Source organism: Lasioglossum baleicum, chromosome 16 (genome assembly GCF_051020765.1).
Source record: "Lasioglossum baleicum chromosome 16, iyLasBale1, whole genome shotgun sequence".
In the NCBI taxonomy this organism is placed as follows: domain Eukaryota; kingdom Metazoa; phylum Arthropoda; class Insecta; order Hymenoptera; family Halictidae; genus Lasioglossum; species Lasioglossum baleicum.
Window position 1 is genome coordinate 9,298,848 of NC_134944.1, and position 22,684 is coordinate 9,321,531.

A 22,684-nucleotide genomic window follows, 5' to 3' on the forward strand; every position below is an offset into this window, starting at 1 on the left:
CTTGAATGAAATTTATTGAAATATAAGAACAATTTATATGAATCTTTTTTTTTTTTAATAGACTATATAGCATCGAGAAGACATGTAAAATGCATTTATAATATGTAAGATGCAAATTAAATTATATGTATATATATAATAGCGGCTATTATTAATTAATGCTGTTTTACATAATCACGGCAAAAATGATTTATTTGTCTATCACATGTATCATTAAATGTACAATAGACGTTATATGATATTTTCAAAACCGCTTTTTCATATTTTTAATGTTCCAATAACTTTTAATAGCTGCTTATTGTTCTTTTTTGCGGCATCTACTGCCAACAGTGTGGTATTCATTGTTAATTAATGTCTTTCAAAATGCTAGATGGTATGTTGCTATCATAAACTTTTCTGCGCATAAATTAGGGGTGATTAGGGGATGCGCCTAGTAACTACGCATCGGAGCCACGATGGTGGGGATGACGGTAGGTGGCCGGCGTAGTAGCCGGCCTAGCCAATCGGCACAGTGTTCCGATTTAACCAACCGTAACTCGCGCATGCGCGGCAATTTCAGCCTCAGTAGCGTAACTATTTCGATGAAATCGGGTAGCTTGAGCACCCCACAGACTTTTAAAAAGTCTTTCTTCACTATAATAAAATATTAACGTTCCGCGTCACGTCTCTCGTCCATCAGTCGTCCCGCTAATAACACCGGTACATTCCCGTCAATATAACTGCCTCAAGGCATCAGGGCCCTGGCCGCTCGGCTGCGTCATTGTAGATACGCTACTGTCTTGGCCGCGCATGCGCGAGTTACGGTTGGTCCACTAGTCGTCGACGTTACACTTACTTACACTCTTTTATATTTACTCCGTGGATTCGTAGGTTGTTCAAGTGTTTCTAATTGTTACTATCAGAATTATACATATAAATCCTTCGACATTTTATCGATTATAATTTGGAAAAAGTTAAATTTCAATATAAATGATGACAATATGAGTATTTATTTCTTCGCAACTTGCTTTATTTAAAAAATAAATAAAAATATAAATTCTTACTTGTGACTACAATTCTTTATGCACAACAAGTTTGCATCATTTTTCTAAATGTTTACGAAGTAATGCATATATAAATATATTTGTATATATATATATATATATACCTTGCTTTTATATTTTGTATCATCTATATACCAATTTGAACTATCATGTGACGTGATTTGTGGGCACCGTGCCGGGTCTATATATAAATTATAATATAAATATACATATATGGTCTAAAGTTAAATGGCGGCGCCCTTACCTGTCAACTACGCGTAAGATCGCTGAAGTTTAAACACGCGTAACTTTTGAACCACTGATCTCCTGAGATTGAAACTTGGATTTTTGAAATTTTCTCGCCAAAATCAAGAGTTACATAAGAAAGTGGAAAAAATTTCTCGTTTTCGGAGGTCCACATTAACCGAACATTGTTGTCGGTGATAGTGGGGCGAATGCATCCATCGTACAAAGTACACAAGTGGAGCAATTTGGTTTTAATATTTATTACAATCGCTTGTAATCAGCGTTCGTAACACAGTGAGTATTCTAAATACTTCCATAAAATTAGACATGTAAACAAAGTTCAATAGAAATGTTGTGCCAACTGAACATCCTGCTATGTAATTACGATTGTACTTGCGTTTACGTTTCAAGGTTTAAAATGCAACGAGAAGAGAAACAATTAGATTCCGCGTTGGAGGCGATTATTTTAAGGATAAATGACCTGAAAACATCCATAGCTTCCATGATATTCAAATTAGAGCACGAGTATGAAACACTGAATTGGCCTAATTTTCTCGATAATTTCGCACTTATTTCGGGACATGTAAGTAAAGTTACGCAAAACAGTTTTCAGAATATACAGTACATTTACATTTGTCTGTCTAATTTGAAAATAATGTAACGATGCTCCAATCGTACTGACAGTGACTAACTCTATTGGAAATCAATTATAGTTAACTAGTCTTTCAAAGATTCTGGGACACGATAAGGCACCGAACTTACGAAACCTAACTGTTTTACCTCTACGATTGTGTCCTGAGAAAGATGAGGAATTATATCGACTGACGGAAGGTAGAATTTCTACGTTTGCTCATGATTTGGTACCGGATTATCTGCGAACCAAAGTGGAACCTCAAGCTGAGCAAAAGATGATACAGCTCGAGGCAAAAGCTGCAAATTTAAATTATGAAACGTCACATGTAAGACATATATTTATCATACATGTATATGTTTCCTATATATTTATAAAAATTAGTAGCAAAATACGTTTAACTGAAATTTCCTTATCTCTCATAATGACACAGTTAAACGTAAAGATTCAATGAAACATTCTTTAAATTCAAACTTTAATACTCTTGTTTGAACACTTTAAGAGACACAGATACTATTCTACATCTGTATTGTCTTATTGTAGAAGCTTAAGGATAACTTAAGATGTTCTATTTCTCTGTTAATGTGCTAACTATACAACAACTAGGACTGCAATGTAAGCTACTATCAGCTAGCTTTCAGCTTCTATTAGTTCCATTCGCTTTGGACTGAAACTAAGAAAAACATCGTTTTACATAATATTATAGTAGTATAAAATAATTTCGCTGCTTTTAAGGATGTTTTTAAAAATATGTTCTGTATCCTACGGTTCTACGTAACGTTCAATTTTCTTGTGGAATATAATTTTTTATCAATTAGAAACATTATCTTCCATGCTATTCTTCTTGAAGTGACTTTATTTTTCATTAAATAGATAGAATGTACCAATTAATTTGACGCTATTAGAGGAAATGATTGTTAAACATTTTATTTGTGTAAAAGAAGAAACTGAAAATATGTAGTGTATAGTTTCCTCTGGTAGTTTAGAGTAATGATTTTATAATCGGTCCATTTAGCGAGTGGAACACTTGAAATGTTTTGTATCGTTTATGCTATATTTCGAATTATATATATTTCAGAAACAAGTGGCACAATACACCAAAGTTATTAGCCATATATGGGATATAGCGAATAAAGCACGCGAAGAATGGGAAAGCGAAGCTGGGTCTAGAGCAACTCAAGCTCAGACTAGTAGCACAGCAGATACTCATGCTCTTGTAGCAGCAGTTGGTATGGGTAAAAGTTTGAAGGTATAGCTTTATTGGTAGTACTTATTTACTTATTTATTTCACTGTGTATTCACATATATTTGTTGTAACATTTGTTCTTATTTATTACAGTCTGATACTGTCCAAATGGTTCAGTCCGGTGTTAATTCTGTTACTAGTGGGATGATGGTAGGTAGACCAGGAAGTCAACAGCAAGCTTCGGGACAAGGATCTCTGGGAAATGCACCTAGTAAGATATAAATGCACTCGCAATATTTAATGGATGATTTTTACATTTCTGCTAATATCAAATACTTTTTCTATTTTCACAGTGGGACAAATGAACAAAGCTCCAAGTGCAATTAAAACTAACATTAAAGCAGCATCACAAATTCATCCATATAGGTAATGTACATATTCGAAAAAAGTTATTCTTAAGATGACTAAAACTATTATGATTCTAACTTTTGTTATATCTGCAAAATATTGCGAGTATTCGAGAGAACGTATTTTTTAAACAATACCTACTGTTTGATCTCAATTTTTATCTGAAATTATACTTAAGGAGTACCTTCTTTATGTATAATATTTGTAATAAAAGTATGTAATACTTTCGCGCACAAATTTGTATTTTATACATCTTACGGGGGAAAAATAGCAAATCGTATTTATCAGCGAAACAAATTCGTATTTATTTCTTAGTTTTTCCAAGATACGATTGCATATGATCGTGGAGATAATTGTCTATTTGTAACAGGGATAATCGTTGCTTCTAAACCATGTTCTCGCATCCAGCATAATCTGTCCTGAAGAAGCAGGGATTCTGCTGATGCTTGTAATATCAATTGTAGGGCAGTATAAATTTCTACCATCTTCAGTTTGTCGCGATGCATCTCCCATAGTTCTATCATATTTTTCTCATGCAGTTCTGCACTAAAACGTACGTCTAAAGACAAACAAATTGAATATTTCCTATGTTACGAATATTTAAAAATCTACAGGATATTCCTAATACAATCTAGAATATTTCTAAAACTCGGGAAAGATATTAAAGTTACCTTGCTGCTCTTCGTTCGTTTCTTCTCGTGGTTGTAAAGTGTATCTGTTTAACGAATCCCTGATGTAAGTTTCAAAGTTTGTACACTGTGACTTTCTCGTTGCTTTTTGAGTACGTTTTTTAAGAGAAAAATCATCTGAAAGATGTTTCGTTTCATGAATAATTGTTGATCGCATATTGCATTACAGAACTTGAGAGCAAATATGCAGATACGTACTTTGAGTTGCATACAATTGAAGAAGAGCTCTTGCAAGCACATAGAAGGAATGTTTATTGTGACTCTCTGCGGACATGTTCGTCCATCTCTCTGCCGATTCTTGGCACGCTAATCGTAAGAATGGTTGCCTCAAGAAACAACCGATATCAAAATTATTCTCATCGATTACACCCTTGAAGCAAGCGGATAATGGGAAATTATTAAAATATTGTCTATCAGCCGATGCATTCGTATTGACGTCGTTTGACAGTGAAAGTTTATGGTAGCAACAGGATATCATAACGAAAATCCGAGCTGCATCCATGTTACGAAATATTTTTGATGCGCTTATACTAAGATCTCCGCAAGCATGCAGACCGATCAAACATACGTCCGAATTCGTTTGAAATTCATTGTACAAAATTGTTTCGATCGTTTCAATCGAGTCACATGTTAAATCGCAACAACTATATTTGACGTGCTCCAATGACTCGGGATACATTTTTGCTTGTCTACGTTTAGCATTATTTACGTTTTCCTGATTCTTTTCTAATCCCAGGACTTGGTAACCATACAGATAATGGAGAAGTTGACAAATGTATCCCTGAAATGTACATGTTATGCGGAAAATTAAAAACCAAAAATATTTCACACTTAATTCATTTCGGTATATACATATTCATCTTACCAGACCGGCGCCGAGATCGACGATAATTTTTATTTTAAGCGGTGCGCATTGCATATGCACGAAATGTGCCATATGCACTATCTCGTGTTGTTTCTTATCGTTAAGCCCTAATTGGAATTGTTTCGGTAATTTTGTAAATAATGCGGTACTCATGGTTGGCAATCGGTCAATATATTTGCACTTTTCGACGAAAACTTTCAATTCGTTCGGCCACTGAGACTAAAAAATGAAATACCGTGCAGATCGATGAGCAGATTCATTTTCAATTTAATTGATTTATTTACCAACATTTGTCGTTTTTTTCACAACGAAGTCATTAAGCTCTTGATTCTCTAACGTCTCTAAATTATTCGACCACTCTCTCGGGAACGAATCAAGTAATCCCTTTGTTAATAAATCCGTGACTGGTGTATTGTAAAGCCATTGTGTCTCGAAAAACAAATTCAATGCGTCCAGGAAATATTTATGTTCTGTACATTTATTTACATGCGCCATCTAATATAAAAAAGAACAACAAATTCTTAATATTACCTTTTACGTGTCGACTACAGATGGAATTTCTACGGTATTTACAGTGTCGAAACCTTTTTAAAAATAATTTATTGTATGCAAATTACATCGACCAAATAACGTCTCTTATAATTAGCCTACAACGCATGTAACAATAAATTAATGATAGCGAGTAACTTCAACGAAGTATGTGAATTCGCAGAATGCTTATTAGATCGCTCTCGCTTGAGCGTCTTCGTCTTGATTTTGAATTATCCAGTTTTCCGAATGTCTATTCAATAAATCCTGATTATCTGGTCCGATCAGTGCACGACCCACTTTAACATTCTTCTGGCCAGGCTCTAAGTATTTTTTCGCAACCTGCATCAGCTGGTCTTTAGTTACAGCTTTCAATTGTTGTCTATATTTTTGGATCTCGTCGTCCGTGATGTTATGCGTGAATTTAATCATGCCGCGATTACTCGGAGGAATTGGTACGTCTATACGTTGGAACACACCTAATTTTGCTTCGTCGAGATCACTTTGAGAGATCGAGTAATTTGATAAAAAATCATACGTTTTATCGAATGAGTCTAATGTACGAGTAGAATTCGGGTCTCTGTACGAGTAAAACGTGAAGACTCCGTCGGGCGATAATTTTGCACCACCCCCGTAAGCGCCACCCTTTTCACGAATTTCTGGATGTAAATAAACTGACGTGATTAATTTCGTAAGCACTTGCAGAGGTGCGTAATCGGAGTCTGTATACGGAATGGTCAAAATTGCTTTCGCCACATAATTCACTGTGTACGGTAATACATAATGGGTAGCATTCTCTTCCGTTTCAACATTCTGATCGTGTGTATAAACAAATGAATCTTTTGGTGTACCCTTTAACGATTTGTAGAATTCCTCGATACTATTTAAGATGCTGTCCTTATTAGACTCGGATAGATTGATCGCCGATCGCAAGTGTTGTTTGTTCAAAATTTGTTCAGATATCTCTTGCATTTTCTGGAATATGAAGCTCAAGTCCTGCATTTGAGCAATCTTCTTCATCCTAGAGACATATTGTAGTCCAGATATCGATTCCTTGAACTTGGTAACTGGTGAAACTAAACTAGCCGCGCAGCTCATCGCGTACATGTGCCCGGAATCCGCAATTCCGTTTACCAAATTCGCTGCGCTCGTTTTAATCAGTGTTTCGAATCTCCGAAGATCGGTCAGTTTCACATTGTTGAACACCTCCAACCATAGTTTCCACATATCGTTTACATTGCGGTCCAGACAATACGACTCTATCATCACTCCTTCCTCGTATTGAGATAAATCGCTCTTATGTTCTACAACGTGACTCATAAAATGTAAACCTCCAGTTTTCAATCGTATCATCTCGTCGAAGTTTCTGTAATCGTAATTTTCCGTGCCCATTTTTGTGATGATATTGTTGAAAATCGGTAATAGACCTTTTAATTCTGCGCTCAGCCCTCGCGTATTTAGAACTCCTCGATAGTAACAAACGTTGTTCGTTGGCTCGGTAGCTACCTGTAACGGAACATCTGCTATTATCGAATTCGTGAAGTTACATCGTTCCACATCCGTTTTGATATCCTCAATCTTCAAAGTAGGAAGAACACTCAGATCTTCCTTTTTCTGTTGTTCTTTAAGCAACGTTTGTCCGTCAACATAAACTTGATCTAAATCTTCCTTGGACAGCTGTTTCAATTTCGATTCTAACAATTCCTGTTCAGCTTTCGTTTGTTCGTGATCGTATTGTTCATTCGGAAGCATCGTTAAAGTAAATCTGTGATTGTTATCCATGAAGTATGCTTTCACGAATTCCTGAAGATACTTTGGATTTCTTTCCATTTTCTCTCGGAAATCTTTGATCGCCTCGTTAATTCTCATCGATCTTATCAGATCTCCGTCATGATTCCATAACGGTGTTAAATTGAAAAGTAATTGTAATCCGAAATTCGAGGTTTGGTGTTTTATGTTAAGTTCAATACTGTGTAGAACGGCTTCGATCCGATTTTTCTCGAAACCCTTTTCAATAATCTTTTGCACGGTTTCGTTGAAGACGTGCTCTATCTTCTCGAAGCTTTCTTTCTGAACACCGAGCAAACTCAGAACGAACATTGTATCTTTGCAATAAGCATCGTAACCAGTCATCGGACCGAAAGCAACTCCCAAATTCGATTCGACCAACGATTTATAAAATTCCGAGTTTGGACCGCTCAGAAGAAGCTGAGATAAGACGTGCATCTCGAAGGTCTTTTGTATGTCGATTATATCGTTGCACAAGTAGCCGATAGCTATGGTGCCTTGTCGATCAGGATTCGCAGCCATCGGATCTGGTCTACACGAAATATTTTCTTTTCTCGGTTTATCCCAACGTTTCTCCGAAGGTACTACCGACATAGACGTGTCAATTTTACCTTCTAAAAATAAGTATCGGTCGTTAATAAACTTTAAGTGATCTTCTAAAGGAAAGTTACCATACGAATAGAATCTACTATTCGATGGATGATAATAAGTTTTATGAAAATTGACCAGATCGATGTGTCTTAGATTAGGGATCACAAGAGGATCTCCTCCAGAAATCACTGAGTACGTATGACTAGGTAAGATGCTGTTCAATAATCGCTCGGCTAAAATAGCCTGATTTTCATTGAAAACACCTTTCATCTCGTTAAAGACAACTCCTTTAAATATTATCGGTGAATTTTTATCGCTAACATCTGTATGCTCCAATCTCCAACCCTCTTGTCTGAAATCAAGTTCTCGCAGATTCGGTTTAAACACAGAGTCCAGATATACAGACTGCAAATTTCGGTAATCCTTCAAGTTTTGCGTCGAAAACGGATATATAGTGTAATCAGGTCCTGTCGTAGCATTCATAAAGGTAGCTAGCGTTCGCCTCAGCATTCTAAAGAACGGATCCCTGCATGGATATCTCTCGCTGCCGCAAAGAGTGATGTGCTCCAAAATATGAGGTAATCCTGTAGACTCCTTTGGAGTTGTACGAAATCCAACGGAAAAGACATTGTTACTGTCGTCCCTGGCTAAATGCATGTACTGAGCTCCACTCCCCAAATGAGTTAATCGTACCGCTGTCAACTGTATCTCATCTACATTCGCGATCTCATCGACTATGAAACCATTAATAACCTGTCCTTTTTGGTATTTATTAGACTCCTGAAGAGCTGCATTTATTTTATAGTACGTGGGACTAGTTGTTATACTTCTTGCAAAATTACTATTGCACGATTTCGAGAACAGTTTTAATCCCAATGGGTGGGAATTAAATTTTCGAGATATACTCGAGATCCTCAACATAGTTCTACAGTATATAATACCTGTAAAAGAGATAATGTGGTAAAAACGTTTGTTAAATCCAATAGCACTGCAATTTTTTAAAATAATATATTCTATTATTATGAAGTAGAACTCACCAAAATAAATGTTAAATATATGGGTAACAATTTTACGTTATACGCGTCCTGGAATGAATATTTGAGAATAATTATTTAGTTTTTATAATATACTCAATATAAACAGTAATTTAGTATCACGAATTTGTAGCCGCTAACCTCTATTCGAATTCACGAAACATTTTCTTTTCTACACTTTAAAGTCATAAATAAATATTTAGCTATTCTTAATAAACAATGAAAATTTCGAAAAATCACGTGTCTTTACGTCGATAGAAATTAATTTTTAAGAAATATTTGTGTATATAGTACAAACCTGTGATTCCTTTTTTTATACTTCGGTCACGTTGTAAATAATTACATCGAAGACAAATATTATTTGACAAACATTAACGTGAATATTAATTAAGTACGAAGATTCGTTAGAATATTATACCAGTTAGTTAATTAATTATTGTAAATTCCAATCGTGATATTTTTCAACTATAAAACTACATAAAATCAGAGTTAAATTTTCTCTGTATTTATATGATTACACGTGTACTCATATTGACAGTGTCATCACATTAATTTATTATTACAAAATTCCCAAAAACATGTTTACTATTCATTATACAAACCAATAATTATCCACATTTTATCGCATCTATGTATGACAAAATATTGCTGATTGCACGTCTTGAGGAAATCATACGAACGGAATCACAACGACAGTTAAACTTTTTAGAAATTCCATTACAAAAAATACATAGTATAAATGTCACTAATGATAAAACTCGACTCTAACATCCAATTAAATTTACACAAATTAATAATATTATTAATATTAATAATATTGTACACGTATTATCTTCATACGTATCCACCTTATTCTTTTAATAGCGCGCGCGCTGCTATTGGTCAACTGTAATTGTTAATAATTTAAAAATGACGTAAAATCCTATCGCTATAGATCTTCAGATAAATGTCGTTTATGTTGTTCGGTGATAATTTTAGGATACATCGGAATTTTAGTGTGATTTTAGCATATATAATTTCGATTGTTCTGTGCCATGAAGTATTTGCACACAGATGGGAATGTAGTGTTTCGCAGCGGCTCTAACAAAGCTGTAATTCCATGGAAAAGCGAGTGTGCACAGCTCACGGTAGTTTCGATCTGGTTAAAATGCGCGGGGCGAACGTGACCAATGATCGTTGATTTTTTCCGTGATTGTCGATTTAATGGAAACGCGTCCACGACACGTCAGAGAAAGCGATATACGAACGAAGCGATGCATCCATGAGACGAGAGACGAGGCGCAAGATCTATGACGATCGAAGAACGCGCACTTCTCGGATTTTTGTGACTGGTAGACCGTCCAGAGACCGAACGATTTCAATTAATCATGAACAGCGCGTGAGTGGATTCCGATGAGATTCAGGACAGGTGAAGGGTCGCGCGGGAAATCGGTATGACGGATTCGCGGTTACCCGTCTATTGTACGCGCTTCGGCAACTCGTCGGTTCGCGCGAGTGGAAGGTCTCGAATGGCGCTCATGTATAATCGCCGGGAGTGCAATGCTAACAAGTAGTCCAGCTGACTCTGACAAAATGGTAGGGTACTCGCGTCCTACGGGAGGTAATACGTTTCTCTATACATAATTCGAACGCCTCCGGTGACGGAGTACGATGAGTACTGATAACCATGACCAAACGGAGCCCTGCGTCAGCAAACCATCCGCGAGAATCGAGTTTAACGCCGACGAGAAAGCGTTCGACGGCAGGCGAATCAAAAAGGAACGAAACGATGTTAGCATCGAGAACGGCGACGGCACCGTTAACGTCTGCGTTGGCGATAATAACAAGCAACTACAGACAAGCCAGCGCCCGGCTGCCGGTAGAGTTTCGAACGGCTTCCACGACGGTGACCCACTTCAAGACATCATCGCGGCCAAGTTCACGGCCCTGGCTAACCATGGCGCGACTGCCAAACACGAAAAAGTTCGTTCCATGCTCGAAGACAGTAGCAGGTAAGCTTACAATTATTTTTCGCTCTCGCTCTCTCTCGTCATCTTCTCCTCTCAATGTCTCAAGTCCTCCCCCTCCTTCTCACGACTCTCACTGCTATTCAAAAGCCAACTGCAACTTTCAACCTCTTCCCAGCCAAAATTATAAATGATTTTTCCCACTTCGTTCAGTTTCCATTCGTTACAAATACTTTCCTTTGATAATACAGTCGAATCTCGACAACCGCGAACTTTTACACCTGGGGAACCTCTCACAGACAACAATTCTCTTCACCCCCCTCCGTCTCGCTGTAAAAACTAACATATATTCAAATAAAAAAGTTCTTCATGTCGAGAATCGCTCGAACGAAAATGAAAGTTTACTTGCCGGAATTGAATCATTCACGACTTAGAAATTCTGATCGTCAATCGTTTATTAGTCTGTGTATATTAACCTCTTGCCTTACGATTTAATTTTCGATTTTTCGGAGCAAAATGTACTATGTAACCCTTTGAAAACTTTGTATTTTCTTTTTTAGTTAATGTTTGTTGAGGGTTGTTCTAAAAGTTGTACTAATTTTAAGTTTATCGTACACCTCGAATATCCTGTATTTCTTCCAAGTACACATATAGCGATTGGAAATACATGAAAACTAAACTGTAACAAATTTCCTTCGCACCAAACAATTGCGAGTTTAGTTTCAATGATATGTGGCTGTAACACATTATATTTTACGTTTTGTATAGTTCCAGGGTTGTCTAGAATTAAAATTATAACGAGCTCTTTTAAACTATAAGAGAGAACTGTGTCTTTCAGAACGATTTTCTTTAATTTGTGCTTTAAGAACATAGTTATACCGTAACATATCGAAGGTATGTGAAATATCAGTTTTCCTAATTGTACATTGGTTCTTGTACATAGTGAAGAATCGAAAACACGCATTCAGAATATCTTTTCACAAATTGATCAACTCAAAATAGAAGAAAAACTGTTACTGTACCTGAAACTTCCACGATCGCTGTCCAATAACGGGGGAACTATAGATCCGTTGAGACAACCGTTAAATCCATTGGGTAATCGTTATGAAATTCACCAAACTATCATGTGGATTAAGACACATTTGGAAGAAGATCCCGATGTCTCTTTACCAAAGCAAGAAGTTTACGATGAATATAAGTAAGTGCAAAATATTTTCTGTTTACGCGCGCGCGCGCGTAAAGTAACTCGTATTAGTTTCTACTTTGAAATTTCTTTGCAGCATGTACTGTATGCGTAATTCTATGAAGCCCTTATCGACCGCCGACTTTGGGAAAGTGATGAAGCAAGTGTATCCGAAAGTTCGACCCCGCAGACTCGGCACGAGGGGAAATTCGCGTTATTGTTATGCTGGAATGCGCAAGAGAGTTAAATTGGATTCTCCGACGTTACCTAACATAGCTGGAGCTCAAGCTGTAAGGCGCAAGACAACAGAAAACCTAAAGATATTGCTACTCGCCTTGAAAATAAGCTCTTCAAAGGTTACAGAAGCGAGAAATATTTCTAAGTAGATCCTTAAACTTTTAGGGTGATGAGGTAGACGAAAACATTACGGAAGAAATGTTGGGAGCTGCGTCTACATTGATAAAAGAATGGGCAGAGAACTTGTTGGGCTTGAAATTTCCAACTCTGAGTGCCTTAGCACGCCATCTTGTTGATAATCTTTACGTTGATACACGATCGTTTGCTGCTGTGTGCATATTGTGTGCTTCGGGAGAGTCCAATGCATCTACGAACAAAGGTGCGTTATTAAATGTACACTCTATAGAAAATGTGTGTCGCATCGAGCATAACTTAATAATGATATTTTATGCATTTAGAGTCCGGTACGGATGTACATGTGACTCCTTTGTCTACAAAATCTGGGAAACTTCGGGAAGCACAGTTACAGTTACAACGAAAGTTACAACAGCGGGAGCATATAAGGGATCAAAAACATCATCATTTCGATGCTGTTGTCCAGGTGAACTATCCTATGTTTATACAGGCTGAACCACGAATCGCGACCATTACTCTGTTATTAGCAGTCCGATCGAAAATGTTTTTATCAGCATGGTTTCAAGAGAGCTTTCACGTGATTATTATACAATTTTTTTATGTTATAATTATACTTCGGATTTTATGCATTTATGACAAACATGGGTATGTACAATTTAAAACAGTGGAGGTATTAAAAAGATTTAAGGCCACCAGTATATTAGTTTTACCTTAACAAGATAATCGAAAGAAGAATGAGATTTTTATTTGGCTGCTGTGTTTTGCAATCAATGCAAACATTTTTTATTTTGCATAAAGATCCGCAGTCTAGTTATGATACTTACCGGTCACGATTCGCGGTTCACCCTGTGCAATACAATTATTTTTTTTTCATAATACAATGACCCTAAGATTTGTACGAATATTTGCAGAATCAGAACAAAGAGAAGACTGTCGATAATAAATCTGGCGCGAACAAGGGAAATAAGAAAGCCAAGTCCATTCAGTCGTCGCAAGGTACGAATGTATCGAGCGGACAGAATGCATCAGCGAAGTTCAATTCGTCTGCGGTGGTAACCGGCCGGCAGAGAAGGGTTCTTAAAACAAATAGTCAGCCATGCAACATCTCCCTGGAATCCAACTGTGATAATGTAGTGGTACAATCGATCGAAGACATACAGAATAATAGCAACTCTAGTGTAGTGATGACCAACTGCGTAAATACACAGCGAGATGTCAAGCCGAAAAATTCCAGAAAGCGTGCCAATCCAATTATATTGAACCAACAACAATCAGATACCAGCCCGGAGAAACAAACGAAACTCACTGAACACCAAACCCAAGAGAATGTCGAACATTCCAATATGTTGTTGCCTAAGCTTACACCTGTACAACATCATCATCCTGAGAAAGTGTCGTCGGTGGCACTGTCTGGTAATCTGAAACCTAGCAAGTGTAATGTCGGCGAGGCTGTTAGTAACCAGCCCGCCAAAAACTGTGATATTGAACTGTCAGTATGTACGAAGAGTTGTGTTAAAGTGAACGGTTGTCCTAGCAGTTTCGATCGTAGTTCGAACGCAGCCGAGGAATCTACGATCTTGACGAAAGATCAGATTCGATTGTTGCAAGAAAATTCAAATCTCATAAGTAAAACGGAGAAACTCCGTTCGATTAATTCGGACACGTTGGACGATTACTTGAACGGCGGTAACAATTCCCAGGAGCAAGAGGAGGAATTACTACAGTATTTTCAACAGAGTAGCTCGTCAAGTTCGGACGTTGAAGCCAATACTATAACTACCGATGAACAAATATCAAGATCTGATAAAGTGTCTCAATTAAGACTAATATTACAACAGAACTTGAAGTCCGGTACTCTGCACACGCCTTTAGATATACTACCATCCGCGATTATTCGGCAGAATGTTGAAAAACGCGAGATCACACAGAAACATAATTTAATACTACCAACGTTGCTGAACCATTCGAATCAAAGCAATACTAGGCGTAGGGTCAGCTTCGAGACGAACGTCGTTGAGCACGTACAAGATTCGAATGTTATCATGAACACGGTACCACAGAGTCCAAACACACGTCGTAGAATATTTAATTTCACACCGATATCGCCAGGTCCGCATTCACCCATCAACGGCCGTACTTCCAAATCGAATTCCGCGAACGCTAGTCCATTTGTCTCACCGCGAAACACGCCTGTGCCACGCTCGAGAAGTAATTTGCAAACAGGCAGCTCCAGGGCTCGTGCTCACAAGTCGTTCTCGCGTTCTGTCTCTTGCAGCATGCCTTATACTAGTAAGAACGATACTTTTGTTGTTCCTACCAGTGGTCCAGAATTAGTTAGGCAAGCATCCACGCCGCAAGTACCATTGATCTCGACGAAATCGTCGGAGGTACAGGTTGGCAACGGTACCACGCAAATTTCTGTTACTTCGAAAGTGGAAACACAGGGATCGTCGTCGCAGTGCGCCGCGTTCTTGTCTTCTGATCTAGCGCCGCAAAAGCAACTGCTCATCAACTATCCCATTCAAGAGAATCTGCAAGAGATCAAGAACGTGTACCAAAAGAATCAGCCCGACCAAGAGATCAGCGAATTGTTCCACGGCAACAAGCAGTTCTCCAACGAACTGTATCGGTCGCAGTCGGTTCCATTACATAGGATGGTCAATCCTGCGTTGATGTCGCCGATCTCGACGCAGCATTGCTTGTCAACGTTTCAGAGTCAGAGCTTCAACCCATCGACGAACAGCTCTATAGCGCCTACACCAGTACCTAGCGAATTCAACGACTTCGGGTCGATCGGCCCGGCAGAGGGGCCTTCGGCGTACTTGCTCGACGACGTGGATCCAAATTTTATGTCGGATGAACAACATTTTTTGATGAGCGACAAGGAAATAACGTCCGAGAATATAACGAACATATTAAACATTTTGGACGAGGAGGGAGCGCAGAGCTTGCAAATTCTACCCGACCAATCCGCCGAGGAGAGCTTGATAGAGAACAACGCGATCGTGCTGGACACTTTACCAAATTCGAACTTGAACTTGTCGGAGGACGATGTGTTGGACCCGTCTAACGTACACGATATTCCTGTGGCCGGAGACTTGCAGAAGATAATACAATCACGGTCCTACCCCAACACACCATTGCCTGTGCCAGTATCCACATACACGTCGTCCTACACGGAAGACAGCAACGGGTCAAGATCGTATCCTTCGACACCGTTGCACACAGTCCAATCGCAGGAGATTTATCAGGAGACCAATGAACCGATGCTTTCCAGTCCCACTTTGAACTCTTTGAACTTGCATAACGAAACAGTGAACGAATCCGCTTCCGGCAGTTTGTGTAGGAACGTTGTGGATCTGCTCGAAGCAAATTTTCTTGGGGAAACAGACACAGAAACGAACGATTTGGACCCGCTTGGTAATTTCGATGGATTGCAGGACGACGATTCGTTAACACCTTTGTTCAATGAAGTGACGGAGCCTAATCGTTGAAAGCATACACCACCACACTGACCCTCCCCCCTCTCTCCCCCACACACCACCACACATACAGAGAAGTAATTCATGGATCTTGAGAATTTACATAGTGATCTACCAAAGGTTGGAAACATAATTCTTAAGTTGTATGTTTGTAGGACTTTATTCAATGCTGAAATAATTCTTTCCATAAAGTACTACGGTACAATATGCAAAGCGTTACGATGACTAGTATACAGGTTGAACCGATATGTATAGCCTTCGTGTCTTCGACGATATATAGGAGTGATAGAGCAATTTGTTTAATAAAAATTGTACTGTAAACAAGACAACTCTCTTAGACGTCTTTCTTTCCTTTTTTTATTTTCATAAGATGATGTGACCGCAACTGTCGTCTACGCGCACGTGTAATTTTGTGTTCAACAAATGTATGTACAACTTCTTTATATCGTCGAAGATATTCAAGGTGATAATCGATATCGGTGCACACTGTATAGCGTTCACCATACGGTCTTACTTTCTTGTGCTTAAATCGAGTAATTAATATTACAGCGATCAAATAATCATATACATACCGATTTGACCCTATTTACAATAAATATTTATTTTATATTCGGTAGGAAGGAGTGTAATAGTGAAATTTGATAACAGCAGAACTTTCTTCCGTGCGTAGTTTCGATCATGATTTACGTGGCTTTGTACCTCGGAATATTAAATTTCATTGAAATATTCATCATTTTACTATACATATACTATACAGCTGTTCCATTTATCCTGCTCGTCTTTCCATCTCTGCCGCCTTCGACGAAAAAGAAGTTTGTCTTTGGATATTGTTCTCTTCCGTCAAAAGCAATCGAGACGCGAACGCGCGTACGATAAACGAAACATCCTGTGTGTATGCACATATATTCTATATACATATGTATATAAAAGAAAATTGTCATCTGAAACTAATGTTATCAATTTATCTTAATTGCAGTACCATAAAAAAAAATGAGAGCAGCTTATGATGGGGAAAAGAATCAGATACATACGAGAGAAAAAAAAAGTTACAGAGTTTGACCAGTAAATTAGAGATAATTTCAAAGCAGATATAAGTGTACAATTGAATTTAATCTATAAAGAGCAGCAAACAAAGTGAGTAACTGCCAATTTTATTCACTTAAGAATTTGTGTCGCTAAGTTTTTTAAGTAAGTAACAAAGAAAAAAAAAGAACACTGTGATGTAAATGTAAATCTCTGAAATATATTTCTTGAATTTGCCATTAGCAAAACTGAAAAAAAAAACAAATGTGTAAATGTCTCCAGTGGAGCTGTAAGCATCTTTGGTGGAGCATTGAGTTTGCAAGTGTGAAAAAATGACAAGGATGTTGCTCAAAAAAAAAAATGGAGCGGTCGTGTTGCTATGAGAAGCATTTGAGATTCGAATAAGTGGAAGTTGATTTTATATAGAAATACTTTATATTCATCGTTTTGAAACGTTTGTTTCTAAGTCATTTGAGAACGCGTTATTGCGACTTTGTTATTCTAAGAAATACTTCGATCACCTGCTGGCCATGGGTGAAGAGCTTCTTTCTACATAACAAATTCGGCATTGAACCCAGTATATAATACTCCTCTGAACCTCGAAAAGTCAAACTGCGAGTATATGTGTATGCGTAAATATTTTATTTTACTTTACTTTGTATCCTTACAAATTGTGAAGCTTGTGTTTTTTTTTTAACGGAACGTTGCAAAAGAATTAAATCAGAAGTATTCAAACTGCAGAAATCCAGTGTTGCTTCGTCCGATTGTGAAACTTTTTCTCCAAAATTTTGACTCGGCTCTCGTACAGCTGTAGAGATTTTTTCATCGTGTGGTGTAAAGTGCTTTCGAATATAATATATAAATATACATTGTTGTTTGCAATCTGGTTTTTTAAAAATTGATTTGCAGAGCTTACAAGTATCATTGAAAGTTTGAGAACTTCTGTTTTAAATTAAACAAAATATACTCTTGAAGACGTAACGTCTTTACACTTCGATTTTGTACTGGATTCTACATCGATAATAGTGCTATATATAATTGTTATTATAGCGCGGTCTTTTTTCTCGTAGTACTCTTTGTTCGTTAATGAAATCCAAAATTATCGTAAGAACACCGCCAATTTATATTTTTCTATGACGCTCTTAATTGGGAACTTCACCAATTGGATAGTTGTTTAATTGACTTTTACTTATATATATATATACATTATAATTAGTTCCTAGCCCTCGAAGCTAGGAAAAGGTATAGACACTTTATAGGAAATATCTCTTCGTTTAAAATTATTTTTTTAGGTCGAAGTCTTAATGATGCGTTTCACATTGTAAAGTATTACATTTTTATAAAATATAGAGTAGTAAAGGTAATTTACTTGCAAACGATCGCAGAACAATGTAAATTGTTGCATGGTATGATTTTTGTGAAATCTTGATTCGTTTTTTTAAACAGTTATTAGTGACATACAAATGGCATGAACCGAATTCTTGTTCTCATATTGATGACGTATTGATTAGAAGATTCAACGAGCAATTATTATGACAATAAATACGAATTTATTTGGTATTTGTATTTGTGCAAAATTTATTCTTATATTTATTTATACTTAACGTTACGCCTAGCATTACAAGGAACAAATAAAATACGTTCTAAAGGCATTTGGTTCATGCTATTCCTAATACAATATATAAAATATAAAGCATTACATTGCTAATAACACTTTTTTATTGCCATTTTTCATACTGGTAACTAAATCAACAACTATTTGTGAGAATCCGATGAATTCCGAATCCCGTGAGTCTAGATAAAAATGCTAAGCATGTATAATGCTTTTCCATTTCATAGCATGTCCATATTAATCTTTTAATGGGTACTGTGAATAGAGACATACTAATCCAAATCTTCGAAGGACATTTATATTAAATTTAGCAAGAAATCTTTCTTTTTCGTTTCATAAACAAATAATAGCCCGGTATATCACGAAATTATAAAACTAACTGAATAACGACAGTTGCTCTTTAGGAAAGTTTTAAACATAATGAAAATGCCAAGAATAGTATGCGTGTGCGTGCGTGATTATTGTCAGTGAAACAAATATATTGGCTTTTTTTTTTAGTTGAAATCCGTGATAGCGTGTTAAAACTGCCAAAAATACTTTTTTCGCTGGAAAAAGAATATATATATGTTAGTCCATCGCTTGCAGGATCCTCGATCTAGTGGGTTTCGAACGTGGCCTCGTCAACAGATAGAGCTTATAAAAACTCCTGAATCCCGATTCAATTTTTACGAGAGTCATTGTATTTGTTGTGCCGACAGTATAGTGCATGCGTGTGTGGATCAGGGTGTCCAGTGTCTCTCCGAAATACGTTGAGATATTCACGGAAATGTTTACCGTAAGAATTTAAGGAGAACCGAGATTCTTTCGGGAAAGTAATATCCATTGAATATTTATTAAAAATGTTGCTCAAAGTTTGCATAAAATATGGATAGATCCCTGTAAAAAAAAAACAAACAAACACAAACCGTTGCTTTTTCTCTGTTTCTCATTTCGCAGATTGCCAAAATGCAGTATTCCTTTGTTAGCGTGACTCTGAGGACACGCGGTGAGATTATGCTATCGAGTATATAGTAGACTTGGGACAATATTTCGTCTACTAACAAGGGAGCACTGTATTAACGATTCACCTCTTAAAACATCCTCCGATTACGTCCTTCGTATACTTATTATACATATGTGTAGAGCGTGATTAGACTAAAGTAACATTAGAAGCAATTATCCCGGAAAGTTATTGAAGACATTTGATAAAATTTCTTACACGTTCAAAGACGCCACTCCCACGCACAGAATATTTTTATGTATCGTACATGTATACAATATTTATACGTCTAATGTCGTATATATATGTACATCTTTTGCGATAAGCTTCTGCCCGGGGACATTGACGACTACGGCAGATTATAAAACAGTGAGTAAAATAATGAAATCGGTAGCGTTCGACGATTACGTAGTTGCAATCACAACTGTATGGAAAATAAACAATTCATCGTTTCCATTTTATCCAAAGAAAGACAATTTCAATAGACTAGCAAGATCTTGTTAAACATAATACACCGTCGATCCTATATTTATTAATTTCTCATCAAATTAAAATTCACTTATATATTAAATTTCTTTTTCTATAGAAGCAAGCTCTTTCAGTCTTGTTAAGTCTCTTTTCTTTCAATGGAATGGCGTAAGGAAACTTAATTTTTCAAATACAGTTGGTTTTATACAGATTACGGACGTTTTATACAGTGATCGTCTTATTATTTTTGTCTTCGCGTTTCCATCCCTACCTATTAGCAGACCAACCGACAGTAAAGTAATAGTGGTTGCCAGCCAATAGGGGCACAAAACCAAAATATACATATATTTATTACGATATAAACACTAACCGTACCAAGCACAAAATGCGACTGCTATACATATTGTTTTATAAAAATGACAACATTTATTTAAATTTCTTGTAATTTTTATAACAATACGTGATTGAATGAAGAAATTCATTTAATAATTTCTAATGGAATTATCCTTGCAACTTCAATGATTATAAAGTAGAAAATATATGCAATATATGATACCGGCACTACCGGTCGTGGTCCGGTTAGTGTTAATTTTTTCCAATCGTACGAATCTACCGAACGCGTAAATGAGAAATTTTCTTCGATCATTTGTTGTCAATTTGTTGATTTCAACTTATTTTTACTAACAAATATTGAAATTATTTGTTTTTATCGACGTTCGTAGATTGCCACAATGTTGGAGCAGGTACTTGTGTTTGGATACGTCAATTACTTACTTTGGCGCTGCGAAGCAATCGTAGAATATTACAGCATGATGGAGATCTACTTTCGACTCGTAGCTCATAGGCAGTGAAACGGAGTTGATAATTTGATAACTATTTTGACAGTTGGGTGCGTGTGTGTGAAATTACATTTCGCACCATAGAATACCATGGAGTAGATTGGGATACGATTATCTTAACAATTGTTATTGTGTTCGACAATCTTCTCGTTTTGTAACCGGTTTACATTAAAAGTCCTAATAGAATTAATCGAGAGAGAGCAATATATAATAACACAACTAGGTATTTGATAATAAAAGAAGTTTTATATTTGTCAGCCGTGAAACCATGTTGAAACCAAAAGCTCTTACACAAGTACTTAGCCAAGCGAATACAGGCGGAGTAGAAAATACATTGTAAGTATTATATGTTATAAACATTGTTTTTATAGCTGTTGCGAATATTCTATAAATGGTTCTCCCATTTCACATATTGTGCAATAATCATTCAGAACAATTTCAGCTTGTTAAACAGAGACGGTGGTTTACTAGCTTATAGTGGATACGGAGATAAAGATGCGAGGGTAACTGCTGCGATCACAAGTAATATTTGGTCAGCTTACGAAAAGAACGGACGGAACGCATTTAAGGAAGATGAGTTGCAATTTGTGCTAATGGATTGTGTGGTAATTATGAAATACTTTGCTATGTATTCGATATATAAATTAAACCCATTTCGAACGAGGCATAATATGACATAAGAAAATCATACAATTATACAAATTCTAAAAGGAAACTTTAACAGAATGTGAAAATAATTCTCTCTTGTCGAATAAATCTTTTGTAGGAGGGGAAAGTTGTAATCACTGAAGTAGCAAACTTGTTATTATGTCTATACGCAAAAGAAAATGTAGGATTTGGTTTACTAAGAGAAAAGGCGCAAGCCCTAGCAAGATATCTCGATCAACCATTGAAAACAATAGCCAATATGCCTTGAATATCGTACCTATACGTAAGAACATTTTGCATCAACTGTGTCATAATATTATAACTGTATATTCTAACACTTATAATTTTTTGTAAGAATTTATGATTTGTACTACCCTTGAAATAATATATTTTTAATAAATCTCATGTCTGTTTATTGGTAGCAAAACCTAAATATTACGGACACTAAATTTATACAGCTGATACAATGTTTGAGAACTGAATGGTAGCAATTTCAGAATAGAGAAGGCAGGTACAATCTATACACCATATAATTTATAAGGCAAGTACAAAGTACAATGTCTAATAGGAACTGAATGCATAATGAATGGTAGCAATTTCTATTATCTAAATCAGAATGGAAATCTGACGTCATTTGAAGTGACAATTTCCTTTGCAAATATGTCCGATTTGTTGTTAAAAAAAACACGGACTAATCAGAGCGCGACCACGTCGCAGTATGGTGGGGAGAGTCCGACTCGGCGGCAGGTTTCACTGAGCGTAGCGTTGGTGTACCGCCGCGGTGAAACAGTGAACAATAGAGAAGAGGTAGAAATTGATTTAATTATTATATATTCTTGGATAGAACTTATTCAGCCGTAAACGGAAAAACTGAAAAAAGGTCTGTCCTTTTACCCGACAGGTATAAATGTCAGGTATGGCGTTTATGAGTCTCTATTGTCCTATAGAAAATGACCCTAAAAGGACAGACCTTTTTTCGAACAATTACCCACTGGCTCTGCGTACCAATCTACAAAAAAACTGAAACATATGATTGCCATAAATTCTAGTCTTGCAGCGTCCCTCTTGTGTCCTGTTTTTTTCTGACGAACCCACCGTTCGACAGGCATAATGTCCTCCCTAAAATCTTCAGAAAAAACTTGCG

The 22,684-nt window shown here is 36.8% G+C and overlaps 5 protein-coding genes across 10 annotated transcripts; 3 read left to right on the top strand and 2 right to left on the bottom strand.

Annotated features, from left to right (window-relative positions):
• Positions 1-1,422: 1,422 nt before the first annotated feature.
• Med8 (mediator complex subunit 8) lies at positions 1,423-8,896 on the top strand. Its single transcript, XM_076441334.1, has 7 exons — positions 1,423-1,562; positions 1,680-1,851; positions 1,982-2,227; positions 2,978-3,148; positions 3,239-3,356; positions 3,439-3,511; positions 4,352-8,896. The coding sequence occupies exons 2-7, from the start codon at positions 1,687-1,689 to the stop codon at positions 4,356-4,358; spliced, it is 780 nt and encodes a 259-aa protein (XP_076297449.1). The 5' UTR covers positions 1,423-1,562; positions 1,680-1,686; the 3' UTR covers positions 4,359-8,896.
• Positions 3,136-5,542, bottom strand: LOC143217269 (methyltransferase-like protein 25B). 2 transcript variants are annotated; one of them, XM_076441328.1, is made up of 5 exons: positions 5,336-5,542; positions 5,048-5,266; positions 4,381-4,963; positions 4,165-4,299; positions 3,136-4,052 (listed from the first exon to the last, which is right to left on the bottom strand). In XM_076441328.1, exons 1-5 carry the CDS (start codon positions 5,540-5,542, stop codon positions 3,805-3,807), a joined length of 1,392 nt encoding a protein of 463 aa, XP_076297443.1. In that variant the 3' UTR covers positions 3,136-3,804. The 2 variants fall into 2 exon arrangements, with proteins under 2 accessions (XP_076297443.1, XP_076297444.1); XM_076441329.1 differs by having other exon boundaries at positions 5,332-5,474.
• Positions 5,632-9,789, bottom strand: LOC143217268 (presequence protease, mitochondrial). Of its 2 annotated transcripts, none has more exons than XM_076441327.1 (3): positions 9,591-9,789; positions 8,992-9,039; positions 5,632-8,895 (listed from the first exon to the last, which is right to left on the bottom strand). In XM_076441327.1, the coding sequence occupies exon 3, from the start codon at positions 8,873-8,875 to the stop codon at positions 5,768-5,770; it is 3,108 nt and encodes a 1,035-aa protein (XP_076297442.1). In that variant the 5' UTR covers positions 8,876-8,895; positions 8,992-9,039; positions 9,591-9,789; the 3' UTR covers positions 5,632-5,767. The 2 variants fall into 2 exon arrangements, with proteins under 2 accessions (XP_076297442.1, XP_076297441.1); XM_076441326.1 differs by having other exon boundaries at positions 9,287-9,789.
• Positions 9,790-10,164: 375 nt separating this feature from the next.
• On the top strand, positions 10,165-21,102 carry LOC143217267 (uncharacterized). 4 transcript variants are annotated; one of them, XR_013010761.1, is made up of 7 exons: positions 10,165-10,979; positions 11,878-12,132; positions 12,215-12,407; positions 12,520-12,733; positions 12,813-12,955; positions 13,401-17,105; positions 20,776-21,102. XR_013010761.1 is itself a non-coding variant. In XM_076441324.1 (6 exons), the coding sequence occupies exons 1-6, from the start codon at positions 10,639-10,641 to the stop codon at positions 15,981-15,983; spliced, it is 3,729 nt and encodes a 1,242-aa protein (XP_076297439.1). In that variant the 5' UTR covers positions 10,165-10,638; the 3' UTR covers positions 15,984-20,156. The 4 variants fall into 4 exon arrangements, 1 of the variants encoding a protein (XP_076297439.1); XR_013010762.1 differs by lacking the exon at positions 20,776-21,102 and having other exon boundaries at positions 13,401-16,859; positions 16,948-20,156; XR_013010763.1 differs by lacking the exon at positions 20,776-21,102 and having other exon boundaries at positions 13,401-16,091; positions 16,948-20,156.
• Positions 21,087-21,940, top strand: Lamtor2 (Late endosomal/lysosomal adaptor, MAPK and MTOR activator 2). The gene is made up of 3 exons (XM_076441339.1): positions 21,087-21,228; positions 21,335-21,497; positions 21,659-21,940. The coding sequence occupies exons 1-3, from the start codon at positions 21,161-21,163 to the stop codon at positions 21,806-21,808; spliced, it is 381 nt and encodes a 126-aa protein (XP_076297454.1). The 5' UTR covers positions 21,087-21,160; the 3' UTR covers positions 21,809-21,940.
• Positions 21,941-22,684: the final 744 nt, after the last annotated feature.